Raw genomic sequence first — 18223 nt, 5'->3', positions numbered from 1 at the left:
TCTCATCTGAACGTGCCGAATGTCAGAATGTCACTCAAAAAAGAGAGCTGCAGACGCGGTGTTGATTTGAAGGCTAATGTTTAGTGCTTTCCCTCGCCATGTGCCGCTGCCCCAGAGGGGTCCTCATTAAGACCAAAACACTGTGTGACCTTATAGCAGCTTTGCTACACCACCACCACCACCTACCCCCTCACTCAGCTGGGCCCAATTACCTCTCCCATTACCCACGACCCCTTAAATAGAACGGGAGCTGAGCAGGTACCACAGGGAAGCAATGTATCTTTGACTGAGTGTGGGAGAACTAATGTGGGCATTAGGTCTCAAGCGTTATGAAGATATTCTGGCGTCTTTTCTGTCAACTATGTGACATTTCAAATCATTCGTCAGATTACAATTGGCAAGTATGTTTGGCCTTTTAAAACCTTTCGATCAGATGGGTTTTAGTGCCTCACTTTACGACTCCAACTGAATGTTACACCACAAATTCCTTTGTGGACCCCAAAGGCAAAACCCCTGTCTGTACAAGACGAGCAAATAGGAATGAGCTCCAAGGTGACATGAGTTAATGCAGTTTTTCCCACCTATTCTGGATGTTTCAGAACAGACGTTCTGAGATGGACAGTAGACAGAAGAGGATGTGAACAGGAAGCTTTTAGTCCTGATTGATGACAGGCCTCTGTTTGAGAGGAGGCGCTCAGTCAGGTGGTCTCCAGGGTTAAAGCAGTCGATTGCACTGCAACCAGCACGTCCTGGAGGCACACAGGCTGTGGAGGGCTTAGTAGGGGGTGCTCTTATTACATTAGAATGGCTAATGCAATATAGACTGTTATATGCTGTAACACATGCAGCCAAACACCACACGCCGATTGAATGAGTTTAGTTGAGGGAGGGATCCCTTTAGATTCAGAAGATCTTTTCCAACATCTAGTTTATGTACATTGCCTGCCTGGATCCACTTTGCTATGTTAGGATCTACTGAGTCTACACATCATCCCTTCTAGGGCATCTGATATTGATGGTGCTGCCAATTTTGACACGGAAGTCAGCCTTTCTCATTGCATGGTGACGCATTAGGTCATGGGTGTTTAAGCACAAATATTCATCCACTTTCCCATGACCTGTCAAATTCCCTTCGACCTGCATCAATTTTTTAGGAATTTTTCAGAAGCATTCTTGACATTGGTAATCTAGGTGTCAGCCCAACAGAAGCTAAAGCACAAACTGCGAAGACGTTTAGTAGATTTTCCAACCCTCACACAACCACTTCTGGGTCACACTTGTAGGCTCTTTGTGTTTTGCTCTGTGAAGGTGTGTTTTGTATCAGCAATCGATTGCTTTGTTCTCTGAATGTGTTTTGTTTTAGCGATTGTGTGTTTTGTGTTGGGATTATATGTTATGTTATGTTAAAGCGTGAGTGCACATATAATGATAATATATGATACATAGTTAACAAGGCTTTTGTTCTTTCCAGTTTTCTGATCGTGTCTCATTCAGGAGGAGTGTTTTTTTTTACAGTCAGTTATCCTCGAACATTTCATTGATGATCTGTTTCTTGCAAATATGGTGTCAAACACCAAGTCGACACTTTGCAAATAAGGTTAATAAGACTATGCCTGATGATGATAAATAGTGTCGCTATACATGAAACTCTGAGTACTTTAATTAAAGCGGCAGAACTCCTCTGAGGCCCTGCATTTTACTGGTCAGCCATTATTACTTTGCAATAATGTCTGACCACTTCTTTATTTGAGCGGTAAATTACTTACAGTACATTATAATAGCTACATCCGGGAATTTGCAAATGAGGTCAAAGTCGTTCATTTACATGTCATTTTCACAGGTTTAAATGTATTCCTAAAATGTAAAGTCAATTAAATTGACTTTTATTGATATCCAGCTGGAAACCGATGTAACTTTTCTGTTGAAATCTTAACTGTCTCCATCGTGACGCAAAACAAAAGAACTGCAGTTGATAAGTGAACGGAAAGAACGCTAGGACTCCAGAAAAGCTTTGTTCATTTTGGCGAGTGAGATTCAATGAGCTGAGTCACTTAAATTATTCAATTCACTTGACATTTTTTCAATTAAATGTTATGTATTTTGGGCTCTAACAGGCCGCTTATTTAGGGCCACATTCAGCCCCCGGGCCTGAGTTTGACACATGCATTAGGCTGTCAGTTGAATCCAATGTTTCCCCTCCCATTGCATTTCCTGATTTCCTCCCTGATATTGGACTGTCCTATACGTTGAACCAGAATGGTTGGGGCGAGGGTTAAGACATTAAATGGCACCGTAAGTAAAGCTCATAGCAAACAAGGTACTATATATAGTATATCAAGTGACATCATGCTTATGATGATCCTAAACCCAGCTTTCCTTTTTGCTGCAAAATGCAAAGGGAGGAGCCATGTTTGATTCAACAGAAAAAAATGCATCAACATGCAATGTGGAGGCCGACTTCTGTGTCAGCATTGGATAAAATGTCCACCTTATGACATGTGATGCCTCATGTTTGACACTGTGTTACGTCGAGAAAAGAGATGGTCCATCTCTTATTATACTATGCCAAATAAAATACACTTAAGTCAAAGTGAAAAAATAGATGGGAAGACCGAAAAACGCACAAAATCAAAGAATTGTGTGGGTAAAAATCACCCAATGTTTAGTGTTCCAGGGTTGATATGGGCATTGGTGGTCATAATGCGTGCGAGTGTTTCACCTCCATGTCTTGACTGACAAAAAGTCTGATCCATTGAAAGAGGGAGCTCGGCACACTCAACCATGTCCTGTGAGTGCTGATGTGAAATATTCAACCTTGAGTCCAGCAAAAACATTGAAATCCTCTGCATGGCGCGAACGGATCGTGGTTCCACAAACACCTTTGGCAAAACCTTTGAAACATACAAACATACTGTAGATCACCTGAAGCTTTGTGTTTCTAAATCCTCTTTTACAATCCTCTTTTTTCCTCTTTTGGTGACTTTCACTTCCAATCATAAAGTGTAAGCCTCATCTGAGGACTATGGATTTGCCTTTTGTATGAATCATGGTGTGAATAAAGGTCCGGATTCGTGTTCGCATGTGACACGATGGACTGGATTTCAACGTCCGTGGCTCATCAGTAGCTATAAACGTGGCTTCTAAAAGCCACATTCCACCCTGAAGATGTAGCAAAGACTTTCCCCTCACTAATAGCCGACTGCTTTCTCTTCTTTCCTCTGTCTGCTTGACTTATGTGGCATTGTAATTTCACTTTAGGACAGACGCTGAATGTATATTTGACCTTTCTAAGTCCCTCGCTGCTTTCTTCCTCCCATCTCAAGCGATTCATCAGGAACTGTGAGCTGACACCTAAAATATAAGACGTCCCTTGTGCTGCCATGTTGATGAGATGATAAGATGATCAATGTTTCCTTAATAACCAGCCAGAGAAAAGGCAAGAGAGCGAGCGAGAGAGAGAGAGAGAGTGGAGGGAGATGGATGATTATCCTAAAAGTAGCACGCTTAATTAAATGGAATGCTGCATACATTTCGGACTGAGTGGAATCATTGGGACAGATTAAAATACTAATTAAACAGGCACTCGCCAAATTTCAAGTGTGAGGTTGGGTTCAGCTCTTCAGGGTCATTTGCATAGCCTTCATCTGGGGAAATAGGATTTTAAAGGACCTCCTCTCTTTCACTCCTTCGCTTTTACTTTATTCCTCTCCCTCCATTAGCACTGGCATTCTCATGCTAACAAACTCGATTCAAATGATGCTCCATTATTTTCCTTTCACGCCATAATTCAGCATAATCTGTTTAAACCCCTTTGAGTTTGTTTTGTTTTGTTTTTTTTTTAATGTAAATGTTTTCATCAAAGTGAGGAAGGGGCATTTAGCAGGAGCTAAGCGTGTGATCTAGCATGATGGCTATTTAACATGGGCTCCCTCTGGTTTGATTTGCATGAGAATATCGTTCGATGAACAAAGCTGTGGAAATAGCTTGTCATATTTGATTAGATCAATAGATGCGCGGATCAAAATCGGTGGCGTATTAATTACAGCGGGGACAAAAGCTCAAGCTGAAGTTATTGTGTGTCATGAATCTACATCCTCTTTATCTGCTTTCAGCTTGAATAGGCCCGGTTCAGTGAATGCGACGATAACAGCCTATATTTCTTAACAAGGGCAGAAGCGTCTCAAGCTAGAACATCGCCTCTTGAATAAAGAACACACTTCACACTCGTATTTTGCCTTTTTTGTCAAGCTTGAGAGCATAGTGTTGAAATTTCCCTTTTTACAAACCTCATACATCTTCATAGAGGAAACTGACGTTCATGTTTTGGACTAGACTTGTCAGGTTTCATTTGCAGCAGTGTTTAACTTCAGAAACTTCTGTCATTGGATATTAAAATGGCTCTCTGTATTTAGAGCTTTCTATGCTTATCCAGCATTCCAAGCATTTTCTGCTTGGTCACCCGTTCTCCCACCCGATCATGCTCTGATGGACGCCCAAACTGCGATGTCTTGCTTGGGGACACAATGGGTACGGGCACATCTGGAGCTGGGATCAAACCGGCAACCTCTCAGTCTCGGACCTGTGATGTAGAAGGTCAAGGCTGGGGGACTGGTTTCAAACAGCCTGCAGCCCCAGTCCACCAGAGAGTGTGAATACACGTTTTTCTTTCTTTATCCCGACTGTCCGTGATGAATCAAACTACCACTATATTCTTTATTAACTTGTGAATAAGGCAATTCTTGGTATAATGTGTTTGAGTTTTTCACCCTTTCTTTATGCTATATGACCTTCATATACTTTGGTAGTTTTAATTGTTTTTAATTCAGTTTATTTATTTGTAAAATTAAATAGTTGCACTGCATTCTCTTTATACGAGTAAGAGAATGTATCTTGGTATTTTGGCCCATGGGCATCATCACCGGAAGCCCTTGGCCCTTAGACTTTTATTTGTCTTAAAATCATTGGGGGCCAAGAACGCATGATAATTTGTGGCGTCGGAACAAAAAACAATCTTTCATTATATTAATATATGCTGCAATCCCTTCTTCTCATTTATGTCACTGTATAAATATAGTATTAAACAGAGCTTCTAGTGATAATATATCTGTGTTTTTCGCAGCCATAGAAATAACTTGACCATGGGGACATGTTTATACTGCATATTGTATATACTGTAAATATATATTGGTTCTACTTCATGTGCATGTCTCATGGATTCATGGAACTGGATTTCCATTGTGTCACTGGGAGATTGCGCGAGACTAGCAGGAGTCATGAGTATTCCAAAGTTATTGCGATGGAAGGAAAGTGTGTTTATGTGTGTGTGTGTGTACGTACAAGTGGGCTTGTTTATCCTCCTTCATGAGGACCAATTGTTAACAAAACACATGCATTGTGAGGACCATATGACTTTGTGAGGACATGAGGTTAAGCCTCTATTTGAGGATGGAAATAACTGTCATTACAATTGGGTTTCAGTTTGGTTCAGAGTCCTGGTTAAGGTTAGCCATTTGTTTGGGATGGTTAGGTTCAGGGTGCGAGGCTGGGGAAAGCATTATTGCAATGAAAGAGAACAATACATGTATATGTGTATGAATGCTATTACTGAAGAACCATCATATCACTGAACATGATGAATCACTGATGATGACCTGCTTTAAGAGTCCATGTCTTTGTTTTGCTTTCTACCCACACCATATACTTTGTCTGGTGTGAAAGTGTTTGCATTAGTGTGGGCCACACTTTTCAAGTGACCATTTTGACACCTGACTCACTTGTGGTTTGGTCCATCACACCATTTTCTAGTTCACTGACCATTCGTTTCCCCTCAGGAAGAAGAAAACAAATCTGCTACTTTGTCATCCATTGCTCATATACTCAATACCTCCTCTGCTTTTTGTCTCCTGTGTAGTCGAACAGAAGCAGCAGCTGGAGAAGGAGACTGGCCTGAAGATAGTGGAGGCTGGAGTTAGTGATGTGAGTTTTTTTTTCCTTTCTTTTTTTGTTCTCTAGAAATAATAGTCATCCTGAAAAAGAGCAGTGTGTTGTTGTGTGTGAATTCACAGTGTTTTCAACTTCCAACGAGATCTGTATCACACCTAAAGCGATGCGAACACTTGGGCTCCACCGGCAACACTTTAAAGAGTTTACAATTGTTTTAGAGTAACGCTCGTAAACAGCTTGTTTGAATTCATGAATCATATATAAGCACTTACAAGCAAACTATGAAAGCAGCTAATATTATACTGATGAAGGCTTAGTAAGTGGAACAGAAGCTCAGTGCTGCCACACCTTAAAAACAACATATCAGCTGTATCATGTTAAAACCTATTATTGAGCCGCATCAGGTCTATATTTCTGCATTTGTTTTATCTCGTATATATATATATATATATATATATATATATATATATATATATATATATATATATATATATATATATATGCATTCATTGTGAGTCCTGGTATAATTTATTTAATTTACCATGCTTCCACACTATAATTTATGTTCTATCCTTCAGGTTACCTGCAGTCTGTGCTGTGCATCAGACATTTTACGGTCTAATCAATTTGAAATTCATGTCCTTTTAAAGTGCACTTGCTTTGACTCGCAACCCACATATTAATCATCTTTACTTCAGTGAAACTCTTGTCGCCATGGTGAAAGAGATACAACAAAACAAAAGCCTTATGCATATATTTTTTTGGAGTCAATTCAAGTGTTGATCATCCCTCCCCCGGAACAATAACCACATTATCTTGAGTGCTGTCACTTCGCACGGCGACGTGACGCTCCGGTGACATATTCATCGAACAAAATTAGAAGGCGAACAGGAGGACACTCGGGATGATGCATATGAAAGAAGAATAAATGTGTATTCATTCAACCCTGATAAATATTCATATGTGTCAGAGGTAAGGATCTAATCAAGCATCCATTGAAGCGTCATAGCCTTTCGTGTTTGCAGAGTAAATGACTTTCTCTGTGGAAATGAAACAGAAAGCTTTAGACCCCTGAGCTGCCCTGAACACTGAGCATGCTGGGAGGTAAATGGACGATGCCTCTGTGTCTTAGGGCAGTTGCTACTGGCAACAACCTTCACACACAGTATGGACAAGATAATTTCTTGTCTCTTTTTTTGTGACGCTGCTTTTCTTTGCCCATCTGCCGCCTACCTACGTCTTTTTTTGACTGTACGTCTGCTCTCATCTCCTTCCCCATTGTGTCTTTGTCATGATCTCCCAAATGATCAGCTTCACATTCATACCTCTTTTTTCCTCATCTCTCCTTTGTCTACTCGTCATTGTTTCCCTTTCTCCCTCTTTATTTCAAATCAGACTGGAATTTGAGCTCAGCCGGCGCGAGTGGAGGGTTGTGTTTGTCACATCCGGCCTATTTGTCGATAATTAGCTGGGATATTAGCAGCTCAGCAGGCGAGCTTCTGAGGGACCCTCAGATGGAGAGGGGAAAAAAAGAGGCAATAATTCAGTCGCACACCTCAGTTTAGGTACATAAAATGTGCCAGTATGTGTTTATGTTTTGGTCGATTTCATTATGTTCAACACGTTGCCATTCCCTGAAAACATTCTTGTTATGAAAAACATTCATTTTGAGTCATTTAATTTTATATGTTTCAGTTTTTTTATGCGTGACAGAGAGCACCTCATTCCGCACTGCACCGATTCCCAATGCTGTTTCCAAAAGTTGAAAGGGAATAACAGCTTTTATCAGAAGAGCTTGCAGAGTGGGCTCTTAAAATGCATTACTTTGTGGAGAATTCAGAATCCTGCAGTCGATAAATGTGATGTCAATTGACCGCCGTGATGAGCGACTGCATGCTGCAGGTTGGTAAAGGCTTCCCACACTCACCTTATTAGTGACAAAAATATAATTATGCCAGCAAAATTGCCCAGTCAGTCCATAAGAGGTGTAAAGTGAGGAGTGAAACAAATGGCTCCGGCACTAGACTGCAGTGCAGGTTGCTCTCACCCAGCGTGAATAAAAGCAGCACTTTGTCGAAAACATTAAGTCTTATCACCGACAACTGCCCCTTCCTCCATTTTTATTTAAGAGGTGACAAATGACAAAGCAGCTTAGGAAGATGTCCAGATAGAGCCAACATCAATAGCAGAAAATGTGGACGGCGATAAGCAAATGTCAGGTTGGAGGAAAGAAGACATCAATCAATGGGTGGAGCAATATCTACTCCAGCGTGGCTCTGAGCCGCCAAGATCTTAATTAACAAGTGTGAAAACATGAAATGGGTTTTGTGGATCTTCATGTCTGGATTTATTGTCGAAAAACTATAACAAGTGATTTTCTAGACTTGTAGAATCTGTGTCATTAACATACATACGTCTGCAGTGAACCAGCGCTTACTGCTGTTCAGGGTTGCGCTATCCCAGCGGTCATTGGGCGAGAGGCAGGAATTCCCCCCGACAGGTCTAGGGGTCAGTTCTCTGCCCCTCCTGTTAAACAATCAAGTACCGACAAATGGACTTGTACTGAAAACCCCCTGTAGAAGGTGTTGGCACCACTGTCACATTTCACCGAGATTTTGGCCACGCCTCCCATGAAATATCCTCATGACAAGCACGGTCGAAATGTGGTGAGGTATCACCTAAGTAAAAATGACTAACCTAATCTGCAAAAATGCAGTTAGAAACTGATTGGATTTGTAAACAAGTCTCGCAGCCAAACGCCTTGTACACTCTCACTGTCGAGGCAAACACGTCTTGAAGTCTTCTTCCCTTATAAAAAGCCTCTGGACATCCAAACACAAAAACAGCTCTCGCCGTTAGAATAAGGCCGAGCATGTCAAAGCTCACTCCAGCATCGTTCCCAAAGGTTGGAAAAAATATCCTTGATCGAGAATCCTTTGCTCCCCCCACCTCCGCTTGCTTTGCAGGAGGTGAGTGACGGGTGAGTCACCACCACGCTGGCGAAGCAGCAGGCGAAAGGGCTGCCGTTGCTCGTGGAAATACACGCTGCTTAGCTCGGCAGCGGGGAGCGACACAAGAGAATAAACTTGGACTATTTTAACAGACAAACACCCAAATATAATGCGCAAACTTTCTTCTGTTTTTCCCGCTTTGGGGCAGAATGTAGATCAATGATGCAGGTGGTCTATATATGTATCCTTCTTGAATGGAACTAAGTACGACACAAGAGTTAATTATTTGCTGTAAATGTATGATGACAAATGTACACACTTGTACATGTCTTTAGCTATGTCAGACCAGTGAGTCCTGCCTCGAAGACATCAATATAGACTCCTGTGCTGGACCACTGAGCCTCGACTGGATGACAGAGGTCCTCATCCTATCTTTGAGAGATGCTGTCAGTTCTCATGTAGAGAGATTCATATAGCGCCGCCCTCAGCTCCTGACCATGGGTGAGAGTCGGACGATTTCAGAGGCTTTGCTCGGCTCTTTCTTTTCATTAATGGTTTGGTAGAGCGACATTATAACTGATGATTCTCCTGTAATCTATCTGTTGATCTCACATGCCATCCATCTCTCCCTCTGAACCAACACATCCTCAATCCCATGGAGTAATATAGTGGTTGGACAGAGGTTGGGGTTAGGCAATGCAAGGGATGGCGTTCCTGTCAATTGCTGTTTAAAGCTCCTCAAGCGGCAGTGGGTTTCAGTTTCACCGGCACCATCAGTAGAGGAGAGCCACATAAGGGGTTCGAAATCGCGTTTTACTCCATTAAAATATATGTGAACCATTCCAGTGAGGGTCTCTTCTTGATGGGGCAGTAAAGAGCTGAGACACAGTTAAACTGTTCTAACAATGTGCTACACAGAGACCAACAGCTGAAATATTTAGGTACTTTACATTAGCACGTTTTCAGCAGTTGTTTTGTGTAACACAAATGCTGTATGTTATTCCAAACAGCCAAGAGTCATTCATGTTGATAGGCACAGTATTCGTGTAATGAAAGGCTGCGAGACAGTGACCTCACGCCAGGAAAAGGTCACAAGTAATGATTTCCTCTTACAACAGATTTGAAGGATTTGTTTTCCATATTCAGGTCCTGAAGCAATGCAAGGACACGTTCATTAGAAAAGGTTCAGATGAGTTATGATGCTTGTAAGCGAAGTCAAAACCTCATTATGAATGTATGACCTTTTTTGTAGTAATTGCCTTTTTTGAGTGTATATTAGTGGACAGTGGAGTTTTGACCCCCACGCCAGTTATTATTGTTTTGTACTGAAGGAAATAAGCCACTAACATGAGCTTTAAAACAAAGTTTAATTTCAAACTTTTACTTAACTTCCTCCTCATTTTGAAGTTTGCTCTGAAGTCAAAATAACACATGAATACTTTAACATGCACTGACTCGCTTTGTGACTTTATCCACTGAATATTTATTTGTGCGTTTCACACATACTTTTTTCTATTAAGTTGTATCAGCTCGTTCTGCATCCCTTTAATCTAACAAACTCCGATGCTGTGGCTGTAACTTCCGAACAAATATGCGGCGCAGACTTCCTCCGAGCCAGTGGGACAAACAATTTCTGCAGCGACTTCAAAGCCAAAAAATGGCGCTGACCATTTTGTGCAAGGCAGAACAGAACATTCATAAATAAGTGTGATAAGAGTCGCACAAATTGATCTTGAAGCGAGCAGGTTTTTGCTTTACATCAAAACATAATGTGTTTCCAAGCTGTGTTATAAATTCCAAATGTGAAAAATGCACTTTTATGTTAATCCAGCTTGTATTTTAAAGATGTGGGGGTTTTTTTCTTTATGTGAAGTTTTTTGTCCACCACTCAAGTGCTCCTGCTTTTTTTCATGTTCAGTCTCCGTTCAATAAAAACATTGCCACACATAAACGTTTCAGTGCTGCAGAAGGGACAATCTGGCGTTTTAAAAGTGACTAAAATGCCATTTCTGTTGCGGATGTGGATGTGAAATGTCATGGCGGAGCAGCCCTACTGTGCCTGCAGCCCTCAGTAACTCAGCCTCTTTGGAGACTCCAGCTGCTTCTCGCTGATGAAAGACCGTCCAGCAGCTCCGTTTCTCAGCAACCTTTTACCATCACCTGACCTTTGGACTGCAGAAATGCCTTTGATACCGGGCCATGCAGTTTGGTATTTGGCTCGCTCTATATCATGACGTGCGTCTCCCCAGAGTGAGAGTGGACTTGTGTGGTTTTAATGAGTGTCAGGATGTAAAAGTGTTTACTCTCCTGTCTTCTGCTTCTTTTGAGTTCTGCTGCCTTTGTTAAGGTTCCATATTGGTATTTTTGCTTGTTGAAGGGCAACGCTCCTGGCGTTTGATATGTGTTTTTTTTTCTTTTATATGAATGCAGTTAATGTTCGTGAGGAAGTAAACAACTCAGCTGGCCTTGAAAGTGCTAGTCTAGCAAGAAAGACGGGAATGAACATGAAGTATATTTAAATTCAGTTCAAAAGCATCTTGAATTTGACTATTAAGTTGCTTCAATGAAGCCTTGAAAACAGGTTTATGTTCAAGTTAAGTCATTCAGTCCAGGTTCACTTATTTCAACTGAGTCTTCCATGCCAAACAAACAAGCAGCTTGTTTATCCTAACACCCCGATCAGTAACATAGCATGCCAGGGTCACCTGTGAAAGTACATACACTTACTGTCTCTCAAAACAGGTGAGAACACGTAAGGACCCATGCGACACTGGCAGTGACAACACAATTAAAACAATGTGACCAAAACTGAATCCTAGCCTACTTCATGACACTGGTATTGTAGGGTTAGCAAAGTGAGTTTACGAAACACAATGTAGGTGCTGCTAGGGACAATTGTTTGTTCACAAAGGCATAAATTTATTTTTATTTACTGTTAGATTAATTGAAACAAGGAAAAAAATGTCCCAATGTTTCTTCTGCTACTACTTTGATATTGATTTAGGGTGGTAATGTCAACATAATTCATTTTTAATTCCTCATTTATTTTTAATGAGAGTACAAGTTTGTTTGGAATTTTAGTCTAATTGATGTCTATGGTGGCCCTGAAGTGTCAGGCAAGCATGCGACTGGTGGCAGTCTTCACTGCTCAAAGGTTTTTCAGGGCGCCGATTGGTGCTCTACAGAAACTGAATGTTCTAGCTATTATTTGAACCGTTGTGAGTGAAGCTCAGCGTGTATCAAACATTTATCCAATATTCAGACTGATTTTTTCAAGTTGAATAGAGAATTGATTCCTTTTCATGAAGTGCTGCTGAGACACTTTTGTATTTTACTGAAAACTTAAAAATGATCATCAAACAAACTTCAAACAGTCTATAATTATGTTTCTATTTGGTATTTCATGATCATCTCTCCCTTATAAATTTCCTTCTTCACATTCTAAGTCATATCACAAAAGACAGCACTCTGCTTAGTTGCCCCCCAAATAATCTTTAGAGACGACAGGTTTAAGGTTTAAGATTTAAGATGGTAAGATAATTCAATGTGATGCTTTTCAGGGGTAAAAAAATCAAACCTGTGACATGTTATTTTGCGGTGTTGGAGAAAAATGCTACCCTCCACTGTTTCACCAATCTGGAACACTACCAGAAAATAAGAAAGCAAGTTGCAGGGCCTTAGGACGACTTAAAAAAGGCCGCATTTGTGTAACCGACCAGAGTTCAGTCACTCAACATGCGGCTTCAGCACCGTCTTAGTTTTTGCATCTGCATGTTGATCAGACAAACATGTGCGCTTCCCTTCAAAACTCTTTGTATTGCGTGTTTGAACAAAAGCTCTGTCTGTTTAAAGTCATTTGTTGACTGAGAGCAGCAGCGGGGACCAGGCCTGGGAGCTCCGGGCAGACCGATGGTGGGGGAACCTGTGGGGTGCACAGCTGGATGCGATGGCAGAGGTTTTAAATGTCATCATTGACGGGGATGCAGCTGCCATTTGGCCTGACAAACCACGTGCCAAGGGGACTGGCAGCGGGACGCACCGGCAGGACGCTCCTGGCCTCGGTATCACTGTGCTCACCTTCTGCCATTTATCATGCAGCTTCTTCTCTAGCACATCTGGCACCTTCACCAGAACACAGCAGCAGGAAAAGCCTTTGCTGCAGGCCAGACAGTCACCCATGTTATCTTTGTGACATCAAAACAAACAATTCTGATGCGTAAAAAAACAATAAAAATAATGTATTCGCCTGAGAATTTAAGTCAAGTTGAGAGCTGTTTTTGTTGCACAACAAATCATCCATTTCTCATCTAAAGCAAAAACAATTAGGTGGCAATTTTCTGAATAAACTGAAAGAAAAATCTAGGATGAATAAAACTGTATTGCTGTTGATAAACATTTAAGGCTATTTGTGTGAACAACCTTGCACAACCTTATTTAAGAGATGAATGAGCAGTTCTTTACAGAATCCAAAATACGTTTAATGCGCTCTTTAGTAAAAAATAAATAATAAGATACAAATGTCAAGTTATTCAATGGACTTACATTGAGAATTTACTTGGTTTCTTTTTGTTTTTGTTCATCACAGATGATGCCTGAATATGCAGAACAGTTGAGAAACTGTGTTTCTTCACTTTGTTAGAGTCAATAATTTAAAAGTGTCCATGAAGCCTTTTCATACACGACTATTTTTATCATTTATTTAATACCAATTGGGCGTCAGACTGAGAAGCTGCTACAGTTTCCGCCTGACACGAGTCAGTAGATTAATTATTGCACCCAGCGCTCACAATATGGAAGGCACTTTACTCTGGGTAAATGAAATGTAATCAACTGTCATATCAGCTTTTATTGACTTTAATTGACTGTAATTGTGAATCCTGCTGTAACTGCTAGTTACGCTCAGCATCGCAAGGTCAACTGAATTGCTTGATGAGCCGTTATGGTCCTTTATACGTTGACGTTGACTGCGGAGGGAGTGTGAATATCCTCCATTTGTGGCGATAAAGCATGAAATTAAACTGTACCAATCTGCTGCTAAATGGCTTGACAACTTCCACTGCTCAATAACATTAGATTGTGATTGTCTGGCAGCTCGACAGTCGCAGTATTCAATGATGGAGGTCCATTTCCACCGTCCACAAAGCCAGAGCAGATACTGGCTTTTAGATAGAACACGGATCAGCTGTGGCCAACAGTGAGTTAGCCGCTAATGATGCTTATCTGACATCATTCAATAGCGGAATCACAGTATTTCAATGTAAAGTTGATGAAACTTGTGGACTCAGTTCTGTTTCCCTGGAAGCGCCATGACGCAAACGTTGCAAACGTGGCCTATATACAAAGGTTTGTGGCCGCGGGGTGGCGGGTGGAGAAGATGTGGTGAAGATCAGACAGTGGTAGTGTGCTGAGAACTGAGGAAGTGCCCTGCTGTGAGGAGATCTTGACTTTCCATATCAAACCTCTGGTCCATGTGTACACGCCTGCCAAACACGTCTGTTTACATTCGCCAGCTCGCTTGGCTTTTTGGTGCAAATGCAGCCGACATCAACAGAGAAGGTGTTTCCAAAACAGGATTTCCGCTAGTTTGTTTCTAGCGTACGCAGTTTTATCATGTTTACTGCGTAGTTCCTGCGCGTGTCGGCAGGACTGATAGACATTTAAGTGAATGCTCAGCCAACACAGCCTTTGCAAAAAAAACTGCGCTCAGATTAGATTAGATTGTATTAGTACCCCAATTCAAGCTTGACTTTATTTGGACCTCACAATCTACAATGAATATGTCCAGAGACAAGTGAAAGGGGTTTTATCTTGTTCAAAAAAAATGGCACCTAAAAAACTCCACTCTCACGAGGAACCTTCTCTCAAAATAAACTACGCGCACAGATTTGTGTCGGCCAATCCAAGATCTTGTCTCATAATCCTGCATCCTAATCTTGTTTTATTTGACACGGCAGGTGGATTATTTTTAGAAAGTACTGAGGAGAAAAAAAAAGAAAAACACAAACCTTCCTTTCGCATCAACGCAAATACAAAGCTGTAGAAATGAAGATAACTTTAATAAATAGAACAGGAATCCATGCTTTTGAATTAAAAAGAAAAAAAACATACAAAAAGAGAATATTTAATAAAAAATTAAAGCTAATTAATAATACCGTGGGACGAAAAAAAGACAGTGGCAACTCATGAATTTGTGCAGTCAAGTGTCAGTCACAGTTCATTGCGTGAGTCACTTTGATGGAAGGAAAAAGCAGCCACGGCTCCACAAAAAAAGCCACACGGTATAATTATGTTTGTGGGTGAAAATAGGCCGGATTGATTATATGCATTTACAGTAATGAGCCGTCGACGTATCATTATGTTACGGAGCTGTCAGAACCTCCATGCAACTCATCATTCATTTTGCCAGCAGACTTTCTGATCAGCTGCACTTTGTGCTTCTGCCAGAGGTGGTGGTGGTTTGAAGCGGGATGTGAGGCAAACAGGGGGTGAGTCCTCTCTCCAGCTGGAGCAGCAGCGTCTCATCTGGGATTCACACTGCCCCCCCCAACCCCCCTTTTTTTTCTTCATCTGACGGGTTGCTTGCTTTGGCCGGAGGGCAGACGACTTTTATGAAGTCGCTGTTGCAAGACAGACAGAGCGTCAGCGCAGGGCTGTTCTCCGGCGCCCCTCCCTGGGCGGACTGGCGTGGCTTCATTAGCATGGGCTGTGATACCTCCGATTAGCAGTAATTAAGGAGAGGAATCGGAGCACTCGCCTCCAGTCCAGACACAGTCAGTGGCTGTCAAGTGAGATTGTCATGGAACAGATCTGGCTTCCCCTTGGCCGCCTGCCACTCCCCACGTTCCTTTAGTCTGGAGGTGTGGCTGACTGGTGTCTGTGCCAAGTTACCCCCTAAGTGACCCCCGGGGTTACACAAGCACACGCGCTTCTCCCTGCTGGCGCATGCTGGCTGGCTGGGTTGCCATGGAGATCAAACGCTCAGTGCAGACGCTGATGAGAATATAGGACACAGTGTGCGCCGATGACCTTTAGCCCCCCATCCCTGCCTCCTGTGGTCCGACATCCATATCTTCACTTAGTCGGAGCAGAGCACGGAAGCGTATGCTCAGACAATTGGCCTCAATATGTTGGGAGTCAAGAAACGCACAGATGCAACGCATTTAGCATTCATTACCGCTAATTAATGAATGATGTACTCATTGATGTACTTGGTCTGAACTGAAGGAGTCAGTCGCTGTGTTGTTATATAAAATAGTGTCATGCGCAATTTGAGGAAGGTGCTCAATAATACAAAGAAATGAAACAAATGAAACAACAAAGATTTTTATATTAGCAGTACGTCTGATGATGGAGACCCTGGAATCTTAGCTCGGAATGGTGTCACACACCTGTGACTCCCTCCTCAACAAAGCAGGTCTTTTCATCATTTGTGTAAAGGAGAGTCTTTTCTTCTTGCACCTGTGGCCTGTGGGGCTCGAAAAGGTCGTAGGGTTTTGCCACATTGGTCGCCATGCTTTCGGTCAATAGACTGTTTCCATTGGCCGTTGAATGCCAGACTGATAGATAGATAGATAGATAGATAGATAGATAGATAGATTTTATATATTAGATTCTTCAACAGCCACCCTTTGCTTTGACTACTACATTGCTCAAGACTTGCTCTTGGCTCTCGCGATTATATTGTATTGACTTTAAGGTTTTCCAACATGAAGGACATTCAGAAGGCTATTCTCAATAAAATTTTAGCACCTCGCAACGAAAAAGAAAAAGTCAATGAACCGTGCAGGGACAAGCCGGACCCTCATCCTAACACTCATCCAAAGAAATTTTGAGAAAATGATGAGACTTGTACCTCTGCTTCTTGTCATTTACATCATATTTGTCAAGTTTAAATGTAGTACTTTGGCATGAAGTTTTGTATTTTACCTTTCATCGGGACTGAGAAGCTGATGGGCCGACCTGAACCTCAAACATTGTATTTGTAATCATATTTTGCATCAATATTCCGGAATCTACTGGTCTAATTCGACTCCTGGAGCGCAAATCCTGCCTAAGTTTACATGAGTTTCATTCCACTATTGAGGGCGCTAAAGAGCTCTGAAGTTCAGCTATAGCAGCAGCGTTCCAGGCTCCTTCAGGTGGAGCAGTTGGTAGACTGTCACCTGGAACCCCTGAAGTCTCAAAGCACGTCTCTTTGTCCTTTCACTGTCAGTCTCAGTATCACAGACTTCCAGCCCACTTGGTCTCGTGTGACTTGGGTTTCAATTATAAATGCTACCTTTTCCTTCCTCTGCTGTTCCGCAGCAGCCCACATATCCCTGCCTGCCACCGCTCATGTGTGACTTGATGTATTGTCTCTCACTGTTTTTCCTCCTTTCAAAATTAATTGCGGTTTTATCTTCCCGAAAGATAAAGAAAAGAGAGCCTGCAGAAACATAATAGTCTAAAAGTAGTGTGCATTCTATTCAAACAAAAACAATTAAAACCCGGTTTCTTCCCGTCTTTTGCGGACCTTTGATGAGATTTTTTGTCTCTCCTGGATTGACATAATTGAGTGAAGCATTACCATCAATTACCTTTGGAGTTTGATTCTCTCCTCCCAGCCTGGACGGGTCACTGTGTTCTGCATCTAATGACTTTTCACCCACAGTATCGTAATATCCTTCATCAAAAACTAATTACACCTTGAAAATTATTCTTGCCTGTGTGATTAATGCCGAGTGTAATTTGCGCAACAGTGCAAACCCTGGGCGGATCTTTTTTTTTTTTTCTTTTTTCGCCAAGTGCCATTTACGGAGTAATCAATTGCGGTTGTCACGTATTGAAAATGAGAACTTGATCCATGTCGAGGATATTGCTTCAGTCAATATATCAGCGTCGAGTGTCGACAGTGTTACAGAAAGTGCAGCGAGGACGAGCCGACAAAAAGGTCAGGCTTTGTGCTTTGATGTGCCTTTAACACATTTGACCGTGGCCTGATCTTGTGATATATATACTGCACGTTCTTCCGAAATCCTTAATAACTCAAGAGGGAGCTATATTTCTGTTGCATGCAATACATTATTCAATATTTTGGCTTAACATTGACACATCTCCAGGGTTGTAGTACAGCCTGCGGCCCTGTCCATGTGAAGAGCTAATTCTGGTTTTTGCGGATCTGGAGTTGGCGTACTGAACTTTACTTGGAGGGCCACTGTATGAACCAAAAGTTACAGGCGATTTCCTAAAATTGCTTGTGCAGATTGAAACGTGCAGAGATATAACCGCCAACGTCATAAATGGAAGTCGATAAATTGTCCGCTCATAGGAGCGAGAAATTTCTCAATATT

General features: G+C 41.7%; 1 protein-coding gene across 1 annotated transcript in view; it reads left to right on the top strand.

The window, feature by feature from the left end:
- ptprn2 (protein tyrosine phosphatase receptor type N2) overlaps positions 1-18223 on the top strand; it is a 138816-nt gene that overhangs the window by 79113 nt on the left and 41480 nt on the right. Inside the window, exon 11 of the mRNA XM_053859271.1 lies at positions 5912-5976. Within this exon, the coding sequence (XP_053715246.1) occupies positions 5912-5976 (65 nt within the window). The remainder of the gene's footprint in view (positions 1-5911; positions 5977-18223) is intronic.

This window comes from Synchiropus splendidus, chromosome 3 (genome assembly GCF_027744825.2).
Source record: "Synchiropus splendidus isolate RoL2022-P1 chromosome 3, RoL_Sspl_1.0, whole genome shotgun sequence".
NCBI classification, from domain to species: Eukaryota; Metazoa; Chordata; class Actinopteri; order Syngnathiformes; family Callionymidae; genus Synchiropus; species Synchiropus splendidus.
The sequence above is the reverse complement of the archived record's forward strand: the minus strand, read 5'-3'. Positions and strand labels throughout refer to the sequence as shown.